Here is a 24797-nt window from a genome sequence, read left to right on the forward strand (position 1 = left end):
GTGAGGGGCTTTGAGATTCCTCGAGCTGAGTCTCGTCACAGTGCTCCCTCCTCCTCCCTGCGAGACCTGTGTCTGGGCCCCAGCGCCCAGTCCGTCTCTCCACCTGAGGGAAAGAACTAAACCTCCCAGATGCCTATCACTCGCGATATTGTCGGCCCGTAGGCCAGGGAGGTGGGGGAGATCCTGTCCCAATGGGAGGGTTTTCGTTTAATGCCACAGCACCCACCATTTGCCCCTACCCGGTAGGTTCCTCCGTCTGACACTCTGCCCCTGAATTATACCCCTTTCTCTCTCTCCTGAGAATTTAGCCCCTGGGGGTATGTCAGGACCAAGCACACTTCTATTTATCTGAACTCCGCCTGCAGCCTCGTCTCTGGCTTCCTCGTCTCTGGCTTCCTCACCTAAACTGCCCACCAGCAGCTTCGAGCTGTTTGTGGTTCCTACGTAGAACTCCCTTAACTTCGGCCGAAATACCTCTCTTCCTGAAAAACCCTCTCCTTTTTCTTGGGAAATTTTTGCTCACTGTGGAGACTGAGCACGGGCATCGCCTGCTGTGAGGAAGCTTGTCCCGGCACCCAGCAGGCTGGGCCAGATGTTTCCCCACGCGTTCCCACCGCACCTGCTGCGAGCCTGTGTCTGCACTTGCATTGCTATACTGTGCTGTAATTTTCTGACTGCCTGTCTCTTTCCCCTGGTACACGGTAAGCTCCCCAAGGGGCTGCATCTTCTTCCTCCACGTACCGCCAGGGCTCAGCACACAGCCCAGCACCCGGCAGCCGCAATGCGTGCTCGGACCCCCTGACGCCCAGACCTTACACATCCATGACGCCTCAGCCTGACCCCCATCTCTGGACTGCGAGGCTCTTTATTGGATGTTCATATAAGTGATTGTTGTATCTTTTTGTCTTAAGTATTTTGTCTGATATTAATAGTGCATGTTTTTGTATTGACCTGGATATCTCCTTCCATCTTTTATTTTCAACCTTTCTGTATAATTTTGTTTTGTCTCTTTTAGTCACCGTCTAGCTGGATCTTTTAAAATCCTATCTGATTGTCTGTTTTAATAGATGGGTTTAATCTAGTCATGTCTGTTATGATTAACGACACATTAATATTTCAACCTATCTCTGCCACCTTAACTGGCATTTCCTTTCATACTTACTGTCCTTTTTCTTTGCTTTTTTCTTCCTCTCCTTACCTTTTTTTTTTGGAGTGATCCAGTTTTCTGTTTTTCCTTCTTTACCTTTCTGGTTTGGAAACTCTGAATTGTATTTTTATTTACACAGCTACTCTTAAATTTTAACATATGTATATAACTATTTTTTTTTTAATGAAGTAGAAACATTTGAAATGTAATTGAAGACAAAGCTCTTATTCTTTATCTATGGAACAGTCCACTCTGCCCTTCTTCCTTATTTATATAGAACCCATTTTAAAACAGTTCAAACTAATTGTTTTACAAATTCAATTGTTAATTAAGTTGGCCAGCATATCATACTGATTCCTGTGCCTACCATTGTTTCTTCCATCCCAGTTCTTCTCTGCTTGTCAAAACACATCCTTTAGTAGTTCTTTCCTTCTTTTTTTTTTTTTTGACCTTTTTCTTGAATTTATTGGGATGACATTTTCGATGGTTCTTGCAATGAAGGTAGCGCCATCTTTCGTGGAACTCCTGTTCATATGTGTGTGATGTGTATGAGTTTCTTTTTAATTGTTTTAAGGAAATGAAATGATCTGTTAAACCTAATCAAGTTAAAAATCATAGCACCCCAGGAACATGTACTAGTATCAGTCAACTAAGAACCTGACCAATTTTTTGTTGATTCAGCCCTTACTGATGAACCCCTCATGTTTAGTTTTTGTGTGGCCACCGGCTAAGAAATTATCACCAACAGTGGGTAGATCCTGAGGGAAAAATGAGAGTAGTAGTATCCACATGAGGAGTAATACTGCTCAGTTCCTGGTTGTTACAGGTACCTCTGCTAACAAGCATTTATTCTAGAAAGGAACCGAGGATCCTTGAGTCCCAGAGAAAAGGGGCAGGTATGCCCTAGCTTTAGCCCTAACCCCTTGTTAGACACTCTGGTTGTATAATTGGGCTTCGTTTACTTCTGCAGGTAATTTATAGCTTCGAAACTTAGTTTCTTCATCTGTAAAATGGGAGTGATATTATACCAGCCTTGCAAGGTCCCTGTGAGGTTCATCAGTAATGTAGATAAAGCACCCAGCATGTGCCCGGCACATGGAAGACGTGCGATGACTAGTCGGATTGTTACTGTCCCGGGCTCTCAGCAGACACTTACTGAACACTTGCTGGATGAATGCAGGAGCCCACCATGAAAGGCTTCATCAACAAGATAGGTTATAAAGGATAGGTGAGGTCCAGACAGATGGTAATAAAGAGAGAAGGTGTTCTCTATGGGAGCAACAGGGAGAGCAGAGGACAGAATCTGAGGCCCGCCCATTGCTGCCCTGTGTGGACCAATGAAAGGAGCCGGCTGGCTACAACAGAAGCTGGGGGAGGGGCTTGGGAAGGGCGGCCGGGCAGAAAGGGGGCCAGAGCTGAGGTGCCTGGGGACGTCCGGGTCTGCCTGACCCTGTGACAGCTTTGCCAGACCAGCTCACTCTGCCTGGCACTGGCCCTTGGTTCCCCTTCCTGAACGGCCGCCTTGTTCTTGATAGGCAGAGACTGGCCCAATGTGGCCTAGTGGCCGGGCAAGCTGGAGCTTAAAAAGAGGAAGCATCAGAATAAGATTGGTTTTCAACTAATATCTTATTAAGGAAGTTGAGTCATTCTACTTCTGCTATTTGTCCCCTCTGGGCATTCAGAGAGGACAGATTTTACTTCCAGATGAAATAGTCATGAGAGGGATTTGCCCTGGTCTGCCCTGGCCCCTCAGTGGACATTTTCAAGATGACCTTGTAAGATGGAGATTTTTATCTCCTTTATATACAGGGAACCAAGGCTTAGCGTGCTGAATGGCTTGCGCAAGGCTCCACTCCTTGACTCTATGGCGCTGAAACAGAGAAGTCCCATAGTCTCAGTGGCGGCCTTTAGGGGCCTGGTGAAGGGTAAGGGAGTAAACTTCCATTTAGCATTTTCTATTGGCCAGGCAGAACAATCGGCATTTCTGCACTCTACCTCATTTAGTCCTCAAAATAACCCCGGAGATGCTAAGGGAAGAAACTGGGCGGCCTCCTGAGGCTTAGCGTGTGGGCTCCGGAGGCGGCGGCGTGGGCTCAGGGCCACCTCTGCCGCTGTGACGGTGAGCCAGTTCGGGTGGGCTGCTGGGCTTCTCTCAGTCTCAGTCTTCACATCTGAAAGTGAAAGTAATAATGGCAGGTGCTCAGTAAATATTGACAATTACCATTCTGAATTGGAGTCATCTGGCCCACAAATAATTGCCACAAATCAGTGGCATTTGGGGAACTAGGAGCCTCAAAAAGATTTCCTAGGCCTCTGGTTTGCAAAAACTGTTTTTCTTGGAAACCTAGGAGTCCACGGAGGACCTTGGAGGGCAAAGGGAAGCTAAGTGTGCATGACCCTTACCCACCTTCTTTAGCAGAGCAGCTGATTCTAACGTGAGTTACATATCAGTTGCGCGCTTCTAGCTCTTCTGGGTATTGGGGGTTGAGGAGTGACATCGTTGGCCAAAAATGGTCCCACTGCTTTTCTCTTTTTTAAGTTGCCGAAGCTAAAACCCTTACCTTCTGGTTCCTAGTCTGGTGTTTTTACCATGCTTACTGAAGCAGGGAAATGAAATATACATTTTGGAGAGGTTATCAACACTGAAGATAAAATTGAAAACATTATTTTTGTACCCTCCAGTTAATAAAAAATTTATTTATTTTTAATCTAAACCCCATTCCTGTCTCAGAATCCTAGGAACAGAAATTTTGCTGTTGAGAAAACATTGCTGCTGTAGCCTTAGACCAGAACTGCCTGGTAGAACATTCTACAGCGATGGACATGTTCTTTAACTGCACTGTCCAACACAGTAGCCAGGGTAACTGAGGAACTGATTCTTCAATTTTATTTCATTTTAACTGATTTAAGTGTAAATAGCTCCATGGGGCTAGTGGCTGCCATATTGGACAGTACAGCCTTACAGTATAGAGAGGGAGTGAAGTGACAGTTCCTGACCCCTTGGAACCAGAATCATCCAGAGAACTTGTCAGAAGAACAGGTTCTGGGCCTAACGCCCAGTGACTGATTCAGTACGTCTAGGGCAAGTGCATGTTAAGAGCTCATCTGGTTCTTCCAACTTGGAGCCGGGTTGGAAAATTGCTGCCTTAGCTGCCTGCTGCTTCCCTGGGCAGGAGAGCAGAGCCAGTGTCAGGCGCTTGACCCTGGCCTTGATCTCTTGGGGAAATACAGCAGCCTTCAGGGGAGTGTCAGACCCTTGGAGAATGTGATAGAAGCTATGGACTTCTTCCCTGGAAAAAAACTTCAAACTCTGTAGAGTTTCTGGGGTTCACAGACCACCCTGAAGCCACCCTTGAACCCACATTGGGAACTATGCGTCTTGGACAGAAGACGTTACCACCCGGTAAGGGAGCCAAGTTTGAGTCTCGGGGTCCAGGAGCCTTGTCCACAGCAAGCCTGTTATACACATCTGCCCAAGGGGTGGCCTGAGTCCATCCCAGTCTTTCTGACCCCCAGACTCCCCCAGGGGCCCATTGAGGTGGCACAGAAGACAGGCCCTGTACACACATCGGGCCCTCAAAGAATACTGAATGAACGCCACCCCTTTCCCTTCTACTTTTGTTTTCACGGCCTTGTGATTGAGCTGAGTGGATTTGGCGATTGCTGCCACTCACCTACGTCCTCAGCTGTGAGAGAACAGGGGCCCGAATGCGTTCGAGGCATGCGTGGAGCTGGGGAGAGAGTCCAGGCCGAGTGATGGATTGGGATTTTAACCTGCCTTCAAGGGCAGAGACACAGCTGGCTCCCGCTTACCCTCACTGTCCGTGAGCTGCAGGAGAGACAAGAGGTGGCAGGGCTACGGGGCTGTGAGCTGCGCTGACAGGCCAGGGGCCAAAACCCAGGGCCGGGAAGGCCCGGGCCAGCAGCCCCACGTGTAATGCAGAACTTGGAAGGAGGGAAGGGTAGGGGGCGGGAGAGCGAGAGAGAGAGTGAGAGAGAGAGAGAGAGAGCGCGCGAGAGAGAGAGAGAGAGAGAGAGAGAGAGAGAGAGAGAGAGAGAGAGAGAGTGTAAAAGAGCTGCCGTGAGGCTGAAGTGGCCCGAGAATAGCCTCTTGAACTTGGTGTCTGTCAGTGAGGGCCTGAGTCATGGTCATGTGGCCCAGGAAAGCCAGCCACAGGAAAAGTCTGCAGTTCCCAGGCAATGATTTCGTGCCCCTGGGAGGTGAGGGTCAGCCTTTTTTCCCTGTGCCCTTCACAGATTGAGCTGCCAGCTGCTGGGTTAGCTTTTCAACGGCCTTCTTGTTCCTCTCTCGGCCTACCAGGCTGCAGCGTGAGTCACCATGTGGGGGACTAAGTGCAAAGGCCCTGAGCTCAGCTGCCTCCTCCTCAGCTTCCCCGGGGCAGGGGAGCTGCTGTGCTCGTGGACGGAGGCGGGGGGTGGTCGGGGACCCTGGCCAGTGACCCGCCTAACCGCCGAGGTGAAAGTGGGTTGCTGGGGGCAAGAGGGTCCCCCACAGTCCCTCCAGCGGAGCTCTAGCTCAGGGGGAGCCATGTCCAGCAGAGGCAGGCTACGGGGGCCCCGGCACAGCCAGACCTTGAACGGCTGGGTGCCCTGGGAACAGCCATCGACCATGTGGCCTCGTTTCCCTCCCTCGTCATATGGAACTCTCTTCGTCCCCCACGCGCAGGGTCATCCTGTCCTGAAGCTCGTCCTTTGAGTCCCTCATTCAGCCAACGTCAGTTGTCTCGCCTGTGCCTCGCTGCGCCCCCAGGAGCCCTGGGACCAGGGAGGACTCTAGTCCCTACCGCCCCCGCCGGTGTTTGCCTGAAACCAGAAGACGTGGGGAACAGGCAGCACAGCCAAGAGCTTGGGTTCTAGGTCCTGACCCTGCCCCGCCACACGCCATCTGGGTGACCTTGGGCAAGTTGCTGACAAATTTAGCCAGTTTCTTAAAGTGAAAATGAGGGGGTTAAAGTAGTGTGGAGGCCCCTGGAAGCAGACCTCTGAGACTGTTAGGTTGGGAGGTGTGAGTTGGTTTTTAAGATCTCAATTCCCCTGGTCAAGAATCTGGGAAAGGTAGGAGGCACTGTACCCAATCCCTCTTTGGAAGTGGCAGGGGCTGAGGAGGTGCGGGCTGGGAAGGAAGGATGGTCACACGGAAAACAGCCTGCCTTGGAGGGCTGTTGCCTAATTGAAGTCAGGACACTCCCCAGACTTCTTAAGGCCCTCAAGTAACAATGAGGTCACCCATTCAGCCTCCTCAGCATCTCGCCTTCAGGACCAAACCCAGGCTTTCGTGCTGAGAGCCGGAACCACTCCGAGTTCAAAGCTAGGAGGCCCTTGAAGGCACAGAGGCAAGGATCCAATTAGTAGGGACCAACACACCCATGGCCCTCACCCCCCCGAGTCAGACTGGCTCAGTCCTCCGTAGCCGTTGGGGTGAGGCCGAGTCGGAAGGAAGGTTCAGCCTAATGTGCCCCAGCTTCCCACTGTCTCGTTTAAGCTCGATAGGGCCAGAGGCCAGAGGCATCAGAGGCTGGGTCTCATCCACATGGTCCGCCTTCCTGCCCCAGGAGCAAGCGGAGGCGTGATCTGTGATTCAGGATGCGTGGGGCTCCAGCAGGGGAGGCTGCATCTGTTAGTGACAGCTCTAAGACAGACTGCCACCAGCCAGCACTTTTTTAAAATCATTGCCTGAGATACAGCCATTGATCTTAGAAAGAGAAGAAGAGGGAAAGAGAGAGAAACATCTATCGGTTTCCTCCGGTACACACCCCAACCCGGGACCCCGGGGTCCAAACCCGCAACCTAGCTATGTGCCCTGACCGGGAATCGAACCTGTGACGTTTGGTACATGAAACAATGCTCCAACCAACTGAGCCGTACCAGCCAGGGCCGGAGAGCATGCATTAAAGTCCTGTTTGCCTTTGGTGCCTTCTCAGGGTTTTGGGAGTTCACAGTCTCAGTCTGTGCAAAGGCTCCCAAATGGTCACGATCTCGGGTTGGTACTGTTCTGTTCGTGGCAGTCCTAGCCACACGCTGTTTGCACAGACTGTTGCCCCACTGGGCTCACCTGCAGCTTCCTGGTGACACACGGGGCTGGTGGAGACGGAGCCCAGGGAGAGGTGAATTCTCGTGCTTTGTCCTCATATTTCTAGAGGTGCAGGTTGGCGACAGAGGTTCTAATATGAATTCCACTACTATTGTTGCCTGAAAGAAAAATGATACCTAGGAGAGGTTATCAGCAAATGAGACTAGATAGCACAGAAGAAGCATGACCCTTCTGGACAGATCCTTCTGCAGAGCCACAAACAGATGCTTCCTGGGACAGGAGCCGAGTGCTGGCGCTGCCATTTGTGTGTTGATTTTTAGACTTGATTAGATTTCATATATGTATACATGCAAACACATGCACACACATATACATACATCGATCTATCTCCTGCAAGGGAACAAAACCTTTATTTTCTCCTGTTGGAGCAAAGCCATTGTGGACGGTGTAGACATGTCCTCTAAGAAGGCAAGGCTGCAGCAGTCAGTGCTGTGACTAATGGCTCTGGAATACAGGATCCACCGCCCTCCTCTGGGGAAGCAAACTTAGCCATAAAACAAACAACAGGAGATTCAGCCATTGTTTATAAAGGCAAGAAAGAGCCAACCCAGATGTGAGGGCCAGGGCTGCCTGGAGTTCGTGGCCTGGGAGCCTCCTTGGTGGCAGCATGAAGGGGGCCTGTTGGTGGTGGGTGCTGGTCGGACTAGGCTCACAGCTCATGGGACCAGTGTACCATGAGAGAAACATAAAGCAGTGTGGAGGCCCCAGGAAGCAGACCACCTGTAGCTGTACTGAGGGCTGGACTTCCTTGCCTTTGGGACATTTGGAGGATAGATACAAGTGGCGTAAAGAGACCATGTCCCCCCACTTTTCGCCACCAAGCTAGACCCGGGGCTCCCTGGGGTGCGTAACTGCTCTGTGATCGGTCTGTCCCGCAGGGCGAGCGTGAGCCTGGGAGATGGCAGTGATGGAAATGGCCTGCCCAGGCGCTCCTGGCGCGGCGGTCGGGCAGAAGAAGGAGCTCGCCAAGGCCAAGGAGAAGACCCAGGCCGCGGGGAAGAACCAGAGCTCCGTCAGCAAGCCCGAGGCCGTGGAGAAGAGCCCCGTGTTCTGCGGGAAGTGGGAGATCCTGAATGACGTGATTACCAAAGGCACAGCCAAGGAAGGCTCCAAGGGGGGGCCAGCCGCCATCTCCATCATCGCCCAGGCCGAATGTAAGGGGCCCGGGCTGGGGGGCGTTGCCGAGGTGGGTGGGCCTGCAGGGGGCTGCGGTCCTTGTGCGAGGGTGGATGGCGCAGGTGAGGTTCAGGGTCCCCCATGGAGGAGGGAGAGCAGAGTGACTACGCGATATGGTTCTCACGAGACACGGCGGGGGGGCTAAGCCAGGAGCGCGCGGGAAGCAGAGCTCTAGCGATCATGAGCGGCGAGGCCTAAGAAGGGAAAGGTGGCGAATGGGGGCTTTTGCCCATTGTAACCAGCACAGAGAAGAGAGCTGGGAGGCAGGAAATTGGGGGCTTTGCAGGTCCTGGGAACTCTCTGCCGGGTCATCAAGCAGGCCCTTGGCCCTCTGCTGTGACCTTGGGCAGCCTAAGCGTCTCCGAAGAGGCCAGCGACAGGAAAGGCCAGGTCTCCTGGAAAGCCCCTCTGGGGCTCCATTCTCTTCCACCTCCGGGGGGCCGTGCCCCTAAGAATGAGCACCTGCTCTGGGTCCTGCCCGGCAAGTGGACAGGCCACAGGCAGCTGCAGGACGAAGCCTGGCCCGGTCCTCTCTGCGTCCACTTACAGCACCTCAAAATGACTTGAACTGACGGCTGCCGCCAGAGCCTGAGAAGCGCCCGGGAGGGCTGGGTCGGGCCAGGAGTCTCCTCTCTTCCCCAGCCCATGAGGGTTCTGGGGGCAAAGACAGGCAGCTGGGGTGCCTTCGCCCACATACCCCCTTCTCGTCTTCCACTGCCTTCTGTCTGGTTCTTGAGGAGAGATAAGAGAATAAAAACTGAAATGGAGTGAGTGACGTAATGGAATAATGCACCCAGAAGCACACATATACATGTATGTGTACATATGTAATAGCTTGTATTTATTGAGCTGCTCTATGTGCCAGGCACTGTGTTGAGGATTTTGTATAGATCACCTCACTTAAGTTTCACAGTAAATGAAGTGAGGTGGCTGCCCTGTGACCCCATATCATAGGCACACCCTCTGCTCTCGACCCTTAAGCTGGGAAGGCGAGGTGAGACGGTCCCTAAGAGGAGCTGGCATGGGCGAAGAGGCAGGCCACCAGACAGAGGGAGGTCTTCCCCGGGCGCGGGTCGGGGCGGCCCGAGAGGGCGTCTGTAGAACGCCTCTCTCCTAAGTGCTGAATTCCCGTTCCTTCTCTCCTCCCTTCTGCTTGTCCACCCCCTTTCTCTTCCCTTCAAAGGTGAGAATAGCCAAGAGTTCAGCCCCACCTTTTCAGAGCGGATTTTCATCGCTGGGTCGAAACAGTACAGGTAAGGAGGTGAGCTCGCGCGGGACCCAGAGCGCTGAGCCAGCGTCCGCCCGCCCCCAGCCGCTCGCCCAGCCGCTCCCCAGTGACCCCTGGCTCCCTCCTTCAGCACCTGTGGCGCAGCGCTTGGAAGCCGCCCAGGCTTTCCTGGCTGAGCTGCTCTCTCAGCCAAATAAGCTTTTCGAAAGCCTTGCACAGTGTGTGGATGACGCCTCTGGGTCACATCGGCTTGACATTTTATTTTTATTCTCCTCGGAGCCCTTGCTGCTCCCCCTCGTTTCCCATCAATTAGGGAGGGTGCTGGGAACACGAGTCACTTTTTCACTGGCGTGTGACCATAAGTGCAGGCCTGGGGGGCCCCTCGAACTGTGGGAGAAACCTACCCTGTCTCTTCTCCTGTGAGACCCACCCTGGGAGGAACATGCGTTTGCAAACAGGGGGGATGGACAGGCTCACGGCTCCGTGGCCGCAAAGGCAGGAGGCCAGGCGAGGCCCAGCCTGTTCCCAGGCTCCTGTCCCCAGCAATGACTTTCAGCAACTGAAAGTTGAACCTGGAAACAACTTCCTCATCTACCACGAGGCGGACTTTTCTATCTTTGGAATTTGGAAACTGCCAGTCATTCAAAAAGTTGTGGGAGGGCTGCTACCCTTGAACCCTGAAATGCTCAGTGTTTGGTCAAATTCCTTACACTACCCCTGATGCCTTTCACCCAGGGCAGGGGGTCTCTGATGGACCACTTCTTTCAGCTGCCTGAGAGAAGGGCATAGGCCTCTAGCAGCCGCCCAGGACCGGGGAGGGCCTGTCTCCTCTGTGGAGGCAGAAGATGAGGCCATGGGAGGGGGGCGGGTGAGGCTGAGGCCGGGTCCGGCCGGGGTAAGAGCCAAGTGAGGTCCCTGGTGGTGGGGAGCCTCAGGCCATCAGAGAAGGCAAGGCTCCCCTGGTTCCCGGTCACCAGCCCAGGCAAGAGGCCTTTGTTCCTGTGGCTCCTCACATTCCTATGGCCGCCAGGTATCAGAGGTGACCGACCTCAACTGTCCCTTCTTCTGGAGGTGGCAGAAACAAACTCTTGTCACTTAGAGCTAAGAATGCCACCATGGAGTGTGACTCTCTGAGTCCCTTTCGGGACCTGCAGGGGCAGCCCAGCTTGGAGCACAGGGGTGGGTGTATGTGTCCAGGAGAGCAGCGTGCACCCTGTCACAATAGTAATATTGTCTACTGGAAGCTTCCTTAGGGGCCAGGCACTGAGGCTAGCTTTTTAGGTGAGCTGTTTCTTTAAAACTCTGCACCTACATGGCAGAAAATACTACACCCATTTTATAAATGAGAAAACGGAGGTTCCCGGGGTTTTAGGAGCGTTCGCATGTTCCCACTGGCACCAAGTAAGCTGGGATTTGTCTATGGCTCTGACCCCAGTTACCTGAGCGGTTGTGTCTTCCCGCCTCCTCACTCTCAAAGCGCACATCTGCCCCCTTTTTGACAGCCAGTCTGAGAGCCTGGATCAGATCCCCAACAATGTGGCCCACGCAACCGAGGGCAAAATGGCCCGTGTGTGCTGGAAGGGGAAGCGTCGCAGCAAAGCCCGGAAGAAACGCAAGAAGAAGAGCTCAAAGTCCCTGGCTCCGGCGGGGGTGGCCTTGGCCAGACCCCTGCCCAGGACCCCCGAGCAGGAGAGCTGCACAGTCCCTGTGCAGGTGAGACCCACCGTCATCCCCCGCCCCGGACCCTGGGGCCTTAGGGACAGCACCTGGGCCCTGGCCCGGGGCCTGTGTCCTAACCCCTGTGCTTTCCCGCAGGAGGACGAGTCCCCACTCGGCACCCCGTATATTAGAAGTGCCCCCCAGTTCACCAAGCCTCTGAAGGAGCCAGGCCTTGGCCAACTCTGTTTTAAGAAACTCGGGGAGGGGTTACGCCCAGCACTGCCTCGATCGGAACTCCACAAACTGATCAGCCCCTTGCAATGTCTAAACCACGTGTGGAAACTGCACCACCCCCAGGATGTAGGCCCCCTGCCCCAGCCCGCTCACCCCTTCCCCTACGGCAGACTTCCCCACCCCTTCCCGTTCCACCCCCTGCAGCCCTGGAAACCTCACGCCCTGGAGTCCTTCTTCCTGAGCAAACTGGCCTGTGTAGATAGCCCCCAGCCCCTGCCTGGCCCCCCACTGGGCAAACTGGCCTGTGTGGACAATCAGAAGCCCCTGCTGGGCCCTCCCCCAGAGCCCAGTTGCCCGCCTCATGGCACTCCTGAGAAGTTTTCTGTGGAGGAGTACCTGGTGCACGCTCTGCAGGGTAGCGTGAGCTCCGGCCAGCCCCACAGCCTGGCCAGCCTGGCCAAGACGTGGACAGCGCGGGGCCCCAGGCCCCAGGAGCCCAGCCCCAAAACTGAGGACAGCGAAGGGGTCCTGCTAACGGAGGTAAGTGACCCTCCGAACACGTGGACACATACCACCACGTCCTAGGTCGACGGCAGCAGCTGGGAATCAGGGTGGGGGGGGCCGCTGTGGGAGAAGGGGCCTCGCTGGAAGCCCGCCAGGCCCGCTGTCAAGTTCCCACCCTGTAGGGGGATAATTTTCTCTCTTTATCAAAATCACTCATGCGTGTGATTAAAAAAATGAAATCATAGCGAATTACTTCTTGTGGATGAAAAGCAGTAACCCCCGCACTCAACCTCTGGGCTCACTCTTCTGTCTTTTTAGCCATTTCTATTTTTAGTTCTGTTTGGTTATACTTCATTACTGCTGAAGCGTCTGTGTGTTATATAAATAATACATATGCTGAGAAGCAGGAGTAAGCAAACGTCAACCTCCGAGCCTAGCCAGTGACCCCAATACGAAACGTGAGGCTTTTGCCCCTCTGCACTACTCCCTTCTTTCCCCTTTTTTCTCTAGTTCTCTTACTAGATAATTTTGTAACTTTAAGGGATTTCACACACTTATATTTCTGGGCTTTTTTCCATCCATCTTTGACATTGTCCCTTGGCACCTGCCCCCTTCACTGTCCTTCCCTTCTTCGACCTTTTAGCCACTGAGTTACATTTTTTCATTGTCAGGGTTGTTGAGAATTCCATCTCTGTCCCACACCCACAAGCCTGGGAGGGTTTTCAGCAGGAGGGCCATCTTCCCTCGGGCAGCGCAAGGCCCTCTCCACCTTCGCCTCATCCCCATAAGCCCCTCTGGGTCCCGCCCTCCCAGCCCCCGCTCAGGGCGGTGTCTGGGGTTGTGCGGGCTCAGCCCCCGCGGCCTGGCAAGAACAGCCTTCCCAACTGTAACTGCGCGTCCCTCTGAGGCCTCAGCCGCTGAGACTGGCCTTTCTCCTGCCAACTCCAGAAACTGAAGCCAGTGGATTACGAGTACCGAGAGGAGGTCCACTGGGCCACGCGCCAGCCCTGCCTGGGCAGAGGCTCCTTCGGCGAGGTGCACAGGATGGAGGACAAGCAGACGGGCTTCCAGTGTGCCGTCAAAAAGGTATGCAAAAAAAAACAAAACAAAAAAACACATGCCCGAGCTCCAGGAGCTGGAGCAGGAAGCCAGGGGGCCTGTCGCTCTCCCTCTGCTCTCCTTCAAGGACGGTCACAGGGTGGCCATGAGTCTAACTGGGTAGTGGAGCCTGGCTGTCCCAGCAGCCCCCGGGGCCGTTTCAATCACGCATCCCAGCCCGGGAGCTGCACTTGGCAGGTGCGTACGTGAGAGGGAATCTGAGAGTGTGTGTGCCACCTGGGCCACCCCGGATGCTGCGCCAGGGGCTAGTAAACCTGGAAGGTGGGCGGATCGTTATTCGTGTGGGGCCGAAACCCCTACCCACGTAGTGGCCCCTCCACACCTGGACCAGAAGGTAATCGCAAGAGCAAGAGCCTCTGCTGAGCAGGTGCCTCTTGGCGGAGGCCGTGCGTGTGGGGAGCCTGATGTGGCCTGCGTTCGGACTCTGCCTGCTCTCGCCCAGGAGCAATAGCTCATGGGAAACAGACATCAGGAGGCAGTGAGACATAGCAAGAGACCCAGGTTTGTCTGACTGGAGCCCACCTTTGAACCACCTTTCAGGGAAGGAGGGGAGAAGGACTTGTGCTCCTAGGATTTCGCTTAGAGGCAGAGGCGTGAATCACCTCTCCACTCCCTCGTCTGCCCGATATTAGAACTGGGGACCAGAGGGAGTCCTGCGCCTTTTGCCCAGAGCCACACAGCTGGGCCTGGGGCTGAGGCCCCCCTTGTCAAGTCACACACGGGCCCACCAGCCGCACACCCGCAAACCGGGAGGGCGTGGCCACCTTGTCTCCTCCCTCTGACTCTCAGCTCGCCCTGCCTGGGAGCCACCTTTTCCCTGGCCCCAGGCCAGCATCCAGGACCTCCAAGGCCAGAAACCAGAAACCCTTTTGTGGGCCATCTCCTGGGCCTGTTGGCAAGGCAGAATAAACCAGCTCAGAGAAGGACCTTGCTTTCAAGTGGCTTTTGTCAAAGGTCTTCTGATCGCCAAGTGGAAAGGGACCTAATAGCCAGACCGGGCCTTGTGCAGAGTCAGGGCATCTCGACAAGTAGGTGCCTGCAGCTTTAAGGGGTGAAGACAGATTTTGATGTTAATAAACCTGGCTTCCTGGCTTGTACAGGGGCCAAGGTGTTAGAGTTCTAGAGTTTGAGCCTCAGGGTGATAGGACGAGAGAGGGGACTATCCGTAGGTATTACCCCAAACTTCAGACATACTGTGTCAAATAATCAAGCTCCACCCTCGTCGACCCCCACTGACTAAAACATGTGCGGAGTTCTTGCCAGCCTGGGTCATCTTCCACTGGGATGCCAAGGCCACGTGCCTGACCTCCTCAGCCACAGCTCCCTCCCCAGGCCACCGGAGAAGGCTCAGCTGTCCCCGAAGAGAGGCGGTGGGAGGAGAGCAGAGGGTGCGAAGTGCCCTGGCGATGAATGGCCAGTTCTGGGGAGCTTAGTCACCGGGCTTCTCAGCTGTTCTCCTGCTAAAGTTCTCAGAGTCCCAGGCAACAAGGTAAACAACCCTAATATAGTAGAAGAGGACAAATACTCCATTTCTCACCTCCCCAAGGCAGCCAGGAAAGCTCCAAGCGCTACCCTGACTTCCCCCCACCAGCCCCGCGCTTCCGCTTCTGCTGGGGCTCGCCAGAGCGTCCACTCCTGGAGCTCCCCTGCTGCCCACGGTCTCAGCGGGACGGCCTGTGGGCAGCCACACAGCTGCCCTTGGCTGCGCAAGCGGCCCCTCCTTTCCATGTTCTCCGGGGAGGGGGTAGGGCAGGCAGTGAGGTCCTTCGGGATATTTGGCTGGAAGACCCAAGAAACAGTCCCCTGCTGAGGGGGTAGGATGGGGGGAGGGATCAGAGGTCAGGCTGCACGAGGGTCAGAGCAAGTCTGCATGCCCTTCAGTGCTCCTTGGGGAGCACCCAGCACACGGCCCAGACCGCACTTCCTTGGTCCTCTAGAGCGTCCATGGCCCCGAGCTAGATGCTGACTGGTCACAAGTCCAGGGTTTAATGTAGAGTTTTTGTCTTTTGTTTTTTAAGGTTTTGTTTGCTCTTTCAATTGCAAATAAATACAGGCTCATTATAAAAGAATTCAAATGATACCCAAAAAGCAAAAGTCTCCCTGTTCCCCAGTCCCATTCTTTGATATAAATCTTGTTAGGCTTGTTATATATATATATATAAACATGTAGCTGTTTCCTTTATTAAAGTGAGATCGCACCCTACAGGTTATTCTGTACCATGTTTTTTTTCATATAAAAGGATATCATGGACAGATTTCCTTACTGGTACGTACGCATTGCGCTAGTGCTTTTTACCAACCAATGTAGAAGTTCTCATCCTAGTCAGTGGGTGAATTCACAGGATCCATGAACTCCTGGAACTTTATTCTAAAGTGCATGTGCGCGCATCTGTGTGTCTGTGCGTGTGGCATGTATGGACACATACATATTTTTGGTGGGGAAGGGTCTGTGTCATTTATCAGATTTTTAAAGGAGCCTATGGCGCAAAGAGGGTTAAGAACTGTTCACCTGAGAACATCTGGCTCAAGCACAGAGTTCTGGGAGTCTCCTTTTGACTCTGCCACTGATCCGGGATAGTGTGGCCTTAGCCAATTAAAGCCAGCTGTCCCAAAGCACCTGCTCTGAGGAGATAATATCACCTTACAGGCTATTGTAGGATGTAAATAAACAATGATCCTGGCATGTGCTAAGTGTGCATTAAACATTAGTTCTCATTAACATCCTTATCACAGTCCAGCCCCTCACCTTCCAGATGAGGACACTGAAGTCCAGAGAGGGTAGGCGGGCCAGAGGGGCAGTGGACTGGGCTACATGGCCCCCGTGTCCTCCCCACGGCCTCGCTCGCTCAGGACTTCCCTTTCGGCTCCGTTCCCTGAGCTGGCACAGATTTCCAAAGCAGCTTGTGTTTTGAAGGGTCTCCTTCAACCCCCTTGGTTGGATGAGTGGCAACATTTTTAGCACTGCTGGACCACTCTAGAGGACTTAGGGATCTCTTGAAAGTGAAAGCAGAGGTTCCCAAACTTTCCTGGTTCCCAGCTCATAATGGCTCTTAATTTTTCCATGGTGCCCCAGGCCATAACAAGGACCTAACAGTTCCATGTATTAAGTAATTAGGTCAAATAATGTCTTTATCCTAACAACTTAGTAGCCGTTTGAATCACACACAATACTACACATAAGTTGAACGCAAATTTTTTCTTCTGTTCTTAAACAACCATAATTACCAATGGGACGTCCTCCTTCTGGGGACCATGCCACTTCTCGAACTTCGAAATCAGACTGGACACCATCACCACCTTTGTTTCCTGCTCCACATGCTTTGCCTGAAGTATTTATCACCATCACCTCCAAAACCCTAGTTTCCTAAAGCTAGATCATCAGAAAGGAGGCTGCCTGGTCTAGCGTTGAAAGTGAACTACCTCGCACGAGCAGTTTCCACCGTGCCCTGCAGATGCACGTCATTGCTGTTATTTCAAAAGTGAAAATATCCTGACGTGCCCTTCTGAGTTCTCTGTGATGCCCCAAGGTGCTTTGGCTAACAGTTCGGGAGCAGTTAAGGTTACAGACATTTGCTAATACAAGTCCCATTGGTAAACTAGTTCCAATTCAGGTTCAGAGCTGGAAACACTGACAGAGAGTCAAAGTTCATGCGAATTGATTAACAAAACCAGATATTCTTTACATAACCAGAAGAGAGACATTTTCCACTGATAGGTGAAAGTCCCAAAACCCCACATCGCGGAGCTCCTGTTTGCCAAGTCAGCAGCTCTCCATAGAAAACTGCCCAGTCCTGACTAATTTCTTCCAGGCTGATTTTGCTACCACTGGCGCCCCCTGGTGGTACCGCTTAAGGCGAACATGAGAATCCCGGGCAGCCAAGGGAGAACAAGTCTATTTAGGAAGTCTAAGCATTTGATAAGCTGCTCTTATTTGAGTTGGGGGGAGGAGGTGGGAAGCTAGCGCCCGCTGGCTGCCAGGCCGGGTGGCTGGTTATCATCCCTTCAAATCTTCACTCTGCCCAGGAGCAGATGCCACTGCCCCCGCCTTTCACTTACAGAAACGCATAGCTTAGGGGAACTGATCTACTTTTAGAAGTGGCTCAGCCGGGGTCTCAGCCCAGGATGTTGGTATCCAGGGTCTGTTTCTTCCTGCCGCACCGCACGGGTCGCTGCAAAAGGGAACGGGTATTCTTGGGCCTGCCAATGCACAGCGGGAAAGTCCGTGGCCAAACCCCTCCCTAGGAGCCTGTCCTGTGCCCAGATGCTGGGGAAACAGCTGCAAACAGAATAAACAGGACTGCGCCGTCTACGTGGACGTCTTGGTCCCCAAAGGAAAAAGACAATCATAAGAGAAGAGTGCCGAGGACCCTGAGGCATTTTCAGAGTCAGAATCTTGGCAGCACCCACGCTGGCGTTAGATAAGTCAGAAACCCAGCATCTGAGGAGTGGTGTGGGTGCTGATGAACGAGACATCCTGTGGCCTAGAAATGCCCAGACACTCGTGTTGGAGGAAGAAAAATCCTGTGTTTGGCAGATTTGAGGGCGGGCAGCATGCCAGGAGCCTGGATAAGGACTTCAGGTCTTTGTGTTTTTGTACAGGCCAGCCCTGCAGAACTTTAATCAAGTCCTGGGAGTTGCCCCTGGCCCCAAGTGTGCACAGTTTAGCCTCTGAGGGTCCTGTAGGCCCACCAGGGCCTCGCCTGGCCTCAGAATCATCACGGGGAACACCCGCAGTCTCTGTGCAGGATGACAGGGAGCCAGCCCTGGCCCCTCACCCTGACTCGCGGCCACCTCTGGGCCCTTCCAGGTGCGAGTTGATATGTTTCGGGCAGAGGAGCTGACGTCATGTGCAGGACTGACTTCGCCCAGGATTGTCCCTTTGTACGGAGCAGTGAAGGAGGGTCCTTGGGTCAACATCTTCATGGAACTGCTGGAAGGTGAGGAGCTAGGTCCCACTCTTTCTCCCTCAAAATTCAGAGCCAAGGTTTCCCCCAGTCTTGCCCACGTTGACCTCGGTCCCCAGTCAATCCGTTTTTAACCTCTTGACCCTGTGACATTGGCAGGAAAGGCCTGCTTTTCTACCACCCACCCTTCCGGGGACCCTGCTCTTGGCTTGGAGGCCTGGAAGAGCCCCCTGTAAAGACTGGCCTTTGGTCTCCTAGGTGGGTCCCTGGGTCAGCTCATAAAGCAGAAGGGCTGTCTGCCGGAGGACCGAGCCCTCTACTACCTGGGCCAGGCCCTGGAAGGGCTGGAATACCTCCACGCCCGCAGGATTCTGCACGGCGATGTCAAAGGTGAGGCTCTGGTCCCTGGCGGGCTGCGCCCTCTCCCCGTCCTGCCCGATCTCCTGGGCCTCTCCGGTCACCTCCAGGGGCAGGGCCCGAGTCAGGCTGGCAGGGCTGTGCCAGTGGGGAGGGGACGTGTTCTCTCAGCCCGCAGCCTGGCACTGCAGTTCCAGTGGGTGGCACCCACAGAAAACTACAGATCGAGCCCCTGCCCACTGGTGACCCCTGGGGGAGGGCGGGGGCAGCTTGAGTGTCAGCGTCCCCAGGAGTAAACTGCTTCTGCGCCATCGCTCTTGGAACTCCTGCCTGCCGCCTGCCTCGAGCCCGAGCTGACACCCTCCCCCCGTCCTCCCTGACTAATAAAACTAATCAGAAGCAGCAGCTGCCCTGCAGGGTCAGCCAGAGAATTGTCTTACTGGAGGTCCAGCTTGGGCCGGGGCCCGTGGTGACTCACCTGTTCCTCTTCTTCCCTGGGGTGGCCTGGCAGCTGACAACGTGCTCCTGTCCAATGATGGGAGCCGTGCAGCCCTCTGTGACTTTGGCCATGCTGTGTGCCTTCGACCCGACGGCCTGGGGAATTCCTTGCTCACAGGTAGGCAGCTGCCCCCCGCCTCTCCCCATGATTATGACAGCCAGCAGCCTTAGCAAGCATTAGCCCTGTGCCTGCTCCTGTACCGTCCACAGCGGCAATCAGAGATGTGAGCACTCTGTGTCTGCCAATATACTTCAGCCCCGCACCACCCTGGGGTAGCATATAAGGCTCTTGTTGTCAGTGATGCCGGTCAGCTGCTCATTCCTGATGTTCCTGTCGCACAGAGAAGGCCGGAGAGGCTACACTCCCACCCTAGGTCCCGGGGCCTCTCCTGGGGGCTTCCGGGCTCCATCCCTCTCGTCCAGCCTTTGGAGGCGAGCCACGCTCCCAGCCTGTGACCTCGGCCTTCCGCACGCTGAGAGCCCAGTTTCGGGGGGCACAAAGGCCTGGGCTTTGTAGCTGGAGAAATATCTGGTTTTAACTTAGATTTTTCTGATGATTAAAATAATCCACACCCATTGTAAGATATTTGGCAACTACCGAGTTAAGTGGTATAGAAGGGAAGGAAAAAAAGACTTCTCACCATTCCTCTTGCCCAAGAGAAAATCATGAATATTTTACATAATTCCTTCGGGATCTTTTTGTTTTCTGTGCATAGCGAAGGCCATTATAACCCAATTTTGTGCCCTGCTTTTTTTATTTATAGCATTAAACATAAAATGATTTCATTAAGATTAAAGAAAAAAACCCCTTTCAGAAGTGATTGTTTGTTGTTAAAGGGCTGTGATGCTGGTTCTGAAGATGTCGGTCAAATGTGGATGCCTGCCCTCCACTTTAAAATGCCTCGTGTTTTTCTTATTACACAAATAATTTTTCTAATATATTTGCAGAAAGTAGAGCTAAGCAAAAATAAAAACTATAGATCACCAGAAAAAAAATACTGTTTACACCTGGTATCAATCTTCTAGTCTTTTATGCACATAAGTTTTCTATTATTTTCTTTCACTTACTAAAATTTCAGGAACGCGATCCCATTAATTAGTCTTCTCCAACCAATTTTCAAAGTCCAGGCCCCTCCCCAGTTTTACAAAGCACTTCAGGGGTTAGGTCCGAAGGGCAGAGTCCATATTTGGAGGACGTATGCTTTGCACCAGTCCCCAGCAGGACCCCTGACTCAGCTCGTCCCCAGCAGGTTTGAGATGGAGGCTTTATCTCTACTTAACGCACTTTGACAGAGACAAATTCAAGGCATCTCAGGAAGGGACTAGGGCGGGCGTTGCCGAAACTCTTGCCTGTCAGAGGCCGCGGCTGATTTTCTTGTGTCCTCGCCTCCGCAGGGGACTACATCCCCGGCACAGAGACCCACATGGCCCCAGAGGTGGTCATGGGCAAGCCCTGTGACACCAAGGTGGACGTGTGGAGCAGCTGCTGCATGATGCTACATATGCTCAACGGCTGCCACCCTTGGACCCAGTACTTCCGAGGGCCGCTCTGCCTCAAGGTCAGTGGCAGCACCCGCGACGGCCAGGAGGAAAGGCCAGCCGGGCCCCGGGGCCCCGGCTGCAGGCTTGAGGTGGCCTTGCATTTTAGCTGCTCTTCAGTGGCAGGTGGGAGCGGGGAAGAGGAAGAGGCCTCATCATACACATGGGATCCTGGCTGAAATACGTGCCCCCCAAATCTGAGGGCCCAAGGGGAGATCCTGGGTGAGGGGCCTCCTTGAGTTCCTCGTGGGCCTGGCCCCGGGACACCTCTGCCTGCCTCCTGACAGGCTGGGCCTGGAGGCCCTGGGCGTCCTGCCGCCTGGCCCCGGCCTGTCCTGCCTGGGCCCTTTCTCCCTTCTCTTGGAAGAGGCCCAGCCCACACTGTCCCCCCGGCCCTCCAGTCTGGTGACCAACCCCAGCCCCGCGGGGGTGGAGAGAGCCAGAGAAGCAAGGACAGAAACCGGGTGCTGGGAGGCGAGGGGAGGCAGGCCTCATGTGTTGCCCTCTGACCCCTAGATTGCCAGTGAGCCTCCGCCCGTGAGGGAGATCCCTCCTTCCTGCGCCCCCCTCACCGCCCAGGCCCTCGAGGAGGGGCTGAGGAAAGAGCCCGTCCGCCGTGCGTCGGCGGTGGAGCTGTGGCGGAAGGTCAGCCTGGCGCTGCAGCACGGTAAGAGCCCTGCGCCGGCGGGAGGGGCCGCAAGGCCGCGTAGTGGTCAGGAGCAGGGCAGTCCACCTGCCAAGTCTCGGTTTCCCACGTAGAGCATGGCGGTGACGCCAGCGTCGGACTCGCTGGCAAGACTGAGGCGATGTGAATGAAAGTGCGTCATCCTGTGCAGAGGGGGAACGGGGTCATACCGAAAGGGGGCTCCAGCTCATAGTAAGCAGAGAATGTGCAACAAAGCCAGCCGTCACGCTTCAGCCATTTGATCAGGGAAAGTCGGTAGCACCGAGTGTCGGCCGGGACATGGGACAGGAGCCCTCCGGCTCTGCTGGGAGCGCCTGGCAGCACCCAGGCAGCCATTGGCAGCCCCATGAGCCACGCTCCACCCAGGGGGCCGCCCAAGGACTTCTCACCAGATCCACGAGGGGACACGCTGGGACACACGCTGTAGCCTTGTTTGCGGGAGGGGAGCGGGGGTGGTGGGGGACCCTCCCTGGGGGAGCAGAGAGGCCGAGGATGGGGGATGCCCCACGGAGCACCACGCAGCGGTTGCAGCAACTCCCCGGTCACAGGGCAGCCTGGCTGGCCACCCCCACAGTGCGGGGTGGAAAGAGGCCCCGTGGAGCGAGGCCTGCAGCACAGTGCCTTTTTTTTTTTTTTAATTAAAAAAATAAATAGAAACAAGAAACACTTTGCAAGAACAAGATCAAACCCAAAATGACACATTGAATGTAATGCAATGCTACCTGAGGGGTAGGCGGGGGAATGAAGAGGGAATAAATACAACAGGAGAGACACCTGCGTAGTCCCGCCTGCAAACATAAGCAGAAGTTAAAAGGATGACCCGGCGCTGTCTGCCCCCATCAGGAAGCCTGACCGGAGAGGGGGCAGTGAGGGAGGCCGAGGGTCAAGGGGGCTGGTTTAGCTGGGAGCTCTTAGTTGGTGCTACCCCAGAGTGGTTTTTAAATCTTCTCAACTATGAATAGTAACAAAGTCCTTCTCTGGAACCAATTCTGTCACTTTTAAATTTGCTTCTGTTACCCAGGGGGAAAATGGAATAAAAACCAGAAATACTGTCCTGTTCCCATTATAGGAGGCCATCTAGCAGAAGAGGCCTCCTCTGGAGACCATACGCCGCCCTCCTAAAGCGTGTCCCTTAGTGAGGCAAGAGTCCTCCCTCGCTGCGCAGGAAGGTCCCCGGCCCAGCCGGGGCTGTGCCGGCCCGTGTCCACCTCACCTTCTGTGCTCTCTGTTTCCTAGTGGGAGGCCTGAAGAGCCCTTGGAGGGGAGAATATAAAGAGCCAAGACATCCGCCGTCACACCAAGTCCATCCGCCACCAAGCCCAGCCCACCCTCACCAGACCCTCCCAGCCCTGCCCAGGGAGCTGTCCCCAGGGACGCTGGGGCCCCAGCCAGCCGAGGACACCCCAGGCGGGGCCCCCAAGCTCCAACCTCCTCTACCTCCAGACCCCCCAGAGCGAAACAAGTGTCCAAGCCTGAACTGGGGCAAGGAGGAGTCTGGGATGTGGGAACCCTTGCCTCTGTCCTCCCTGGACCCAGCCCCCACGAAAAACCCCAGCTCGCCAGAACGGAAGGCGACCTTCCCCGAGCAGGAACTGCAGCAGCTGGAAATAGGTACGGGCGCTATGGCCCCTGGGCCCCACCACGACCTGGGCCTCCTCCTCTTTCCAGCCAGCGTGGGTTCTCCTTCTAGCTCCTTCCCCAGAGATCGGCTCCTACAGTCCGTGCGGAAAGAGCCCTGACGACGCAGCCAGGCCCTTCCCAGCTGTTCACACCCACCTCCTGCTTTCTTCTGCAGAGCTGTTTCTGAATAGCCTGTCGCAGCCGTTTTCTCTGGAGGAACAGGAGCAGATTCTCTCGTGCCTCAGCGTCGACAGCTTCTCCTTGTCAGATGACAGTGAAAAGGTGAGTCAGCCATGCACCAGGCGCCAGGGCACGGAGCGGGTGGCTTCATGTCCAGCTGGTGAAAGGGCTGTGTGCATGGAGTGGGTAAAGAAGGGAGGTGGTGGGATCACCATTCCTCCCGGGGGCGTCCTCACTGGGGCAGGGAGTTCGGGTTTCTCAGAGTGAGGCCATCTCCTGCACACCCAGGAGAGAAGGAATGGCTCGGCTTCCGGGGGTGGTGGGGGGAGAGTCTTGGGAACACTCCCACAGGAACACTCCCCACCTTCTGCCAGCCCAGGGGGCCCCAAGACCTCAGCTCCCCGCTTAGCCCCACAAGTGTCCAGTGGAGCCATGCACCAGCCTAGACAAGAGCACCAGACAAGAGCAGTTCCTCACCGCAGGGGAGGGCCCAGGGCCCCTTGCCCCAAAGCAGACCAAAGCCCAAGCCCAGGGCCTGAGTCCATGCCCACCTGTGTTGTTCCAGAACCCATCGAAGGCCTCTCAGAGCTCGCGGGACACCCTGAGCTCCGGCGTGCACTCGTGGAGCAGCCAGGCCGAGGCGCGCAGCTCCAGCTGGAACATGGTGCTGGCCCGGGGCCGGCCCACCGACACGCCAAGCTATTTCAACGGTACAGTCCAACCCCCACCTGCTCCACAGCCCCCAGCCCCTGCTCCACGGGGGACTAGGTAGCCCGAGAGGCTCCTGTCTCCCTTCCTCTGGCACAGGGGAAGGGAGAGGAAGGCATCTGGAAGCCAGAACTTGAAGCACCTGGCCATTGGGTCAGTTTAGAGCAAAGGCCCCAACAACCCTTGCCCGGCGGGGCAGAGGGACCATGCCCCTCGAGGGCTGCCGCTGGTCTCAGAAGTCGGAAGTCAAGAGTCTTGGCCTGCAGTCAAGAAACTGAGCGATGAGTATCTTCTGAAGGGACAAGGAAGAACAGGGCCCCACGAGCATTTAAATTAGGAACTTAGCCACAAGTTTGCTGGAATCCTTCTCTGGGATTTGAAGTCAGAATTGGAGAGAAGAACATACATAGAACCTAGTTTCCAAGCTTGGTTGCATAAGTTATGTTGTGATTTCAAGAGAACAAGGGTTTCGTCAGCTCGCAGTTCCTTGGCCCTCCCTGGGGCCAGTGTGACTCATGGTCTCAAGCCTGCACCGACAGGCCAGAGGCCGCGCCAGCTCAGGAAACATCACAGCCTCAGTTGCCTGCCGTCTAATTTAGGAATCTTTGCTTCCAGTTCCTTTCTGCTTTGTGTGCATGCTGGGGCACTACTTCCCCATAGAAGCCAACCTTAGCTCTTTGCTCTGTGCAGGCCAGATTCTGGTGTTGGCAGAAAATGGCCGGGAAGAGCTAGCAGGTGTTTAACCTTAACCTAAGACTAAGTATCACCTGTGCAGCGTCCTCACAGCCAACCCACTTCCCTCTGCTCAGGGCACCTGGAGCGCCAGCAGCCACTTTCCTGACAGTCCCCTTGCTTGCCTTCTAGGTGTGAAAGTACAAATACAGTCCCTCAATGGCGAGCACCTACACATCCGGGAGTTCCATCGGGTCAAGGTGGGAGACATCGCAACTGGCATCAGCAGCCAGGTAAGGGGCAGGGACACGCTTAGGAACAGAGTCCCGGAAGCCAGTGCACCTTGTGCAGTCCAACTAGAGGAATAAGTAGAAATGGCCCCGTAGAGACTAGTTGGCCTCAAATGCCCCCCGGGGCTCAGAGCAAGACTGGCAGTGGTAACTGAGGGGTTCTCA

The 24797-nt window shown here is 54.7% G+C and overlaps 2 protein-coding genes across 3 annotated transcripts in view; one reads left to right on the plus strand and one right to left on the minus strand.

Annotated features, from left to right (window-relative positions):
- The window catches only part of MAP3K14 (mitogen-activated protein kinase kinase kinase 14), a 39409-nt gene that overhangs the window by 12831 nt on the left and 1781 nt on the right, over positions 1-24797 (plus strand). The window contains exons 2-15 of one of the 2 annotated variants that reach the window (XM_054592969.1): positions 8138-8413; positions 9619-9688; positions 11166-11376; positions 11479-12096; positions 13009-13146; positions 17987-18116; positions 18342-18473; positions 18952-19056; positions 20334-20497; positions 20994-21144; positions 22399-22773; positions 22958-23064; positions 23528-23672; positions 24535-24635. In XM_054592969.1, the coding sequence (XP_054448944.1) occupies positions 8158-8413; positions 9619-9688; positions 11166-11376; positions 11479-12096; positions 13009-13146; positions 17987-18116; positions 18342-18473; positions 18952-19056; positions 20334-20497; positions 20994-21144; positions 22399-22773; positions 22958-23064; positions 23528-23672; positions 24535-24635 (2703 nt within the window). In that variant the 5' untranslated portion in view covers positions 8138-8157. Of the gene's footprint in view, positions 1-8085; positions 8414-9618; positions 9689-11165; positions 11377-11478; positions 12097-13008; positions 13147-17986; positions 18117-18341; positions 18474-18951; positions 19057-20333; positions 20498-20993; positions 21145-22398; positions 22774-22957; positions 23065-23527; positions 23673-24534; positions 24636-24797 lie in introns of those variants that run through there. The other variant, XM_054592970.1, reaches the window with a different exon arrangement.
- Positions 1581-24797, minus strand: part of ACBD4 (acyl-CoA binding domain containing 4) — a 114847-nt gene continuing 91630 nt past the window's right edge. Inside the window, exon 11 of the mRNA XM_054592972.1 lies at positions 1581-1597. The gene's annotated coding sequence lies outside the window, so the exon portion shown is untranslated. The remainder of the gene's footprint in view (positions 1598-24797) is intronic.

Source organism: Pteronotus mesoamericanus, unplaced genomic scaffold (assembly GCF_021234165.1).
Source record: "Pteronotus mesoamericanus isolate MK-2021 breed Mesoamerican mustached bat unplaced genomic scaffold, CSHL_Meso_final scaffold_408, whole genome shotgun sequence".
Classification (NCBI taxonomy): domain Eukaryota; kingdom Metazoa; phylum Chordata; class Mammalia; order Chiroptera; family Mormoopidae; genus Pteronotus; species Pteronotus mesoamericanus.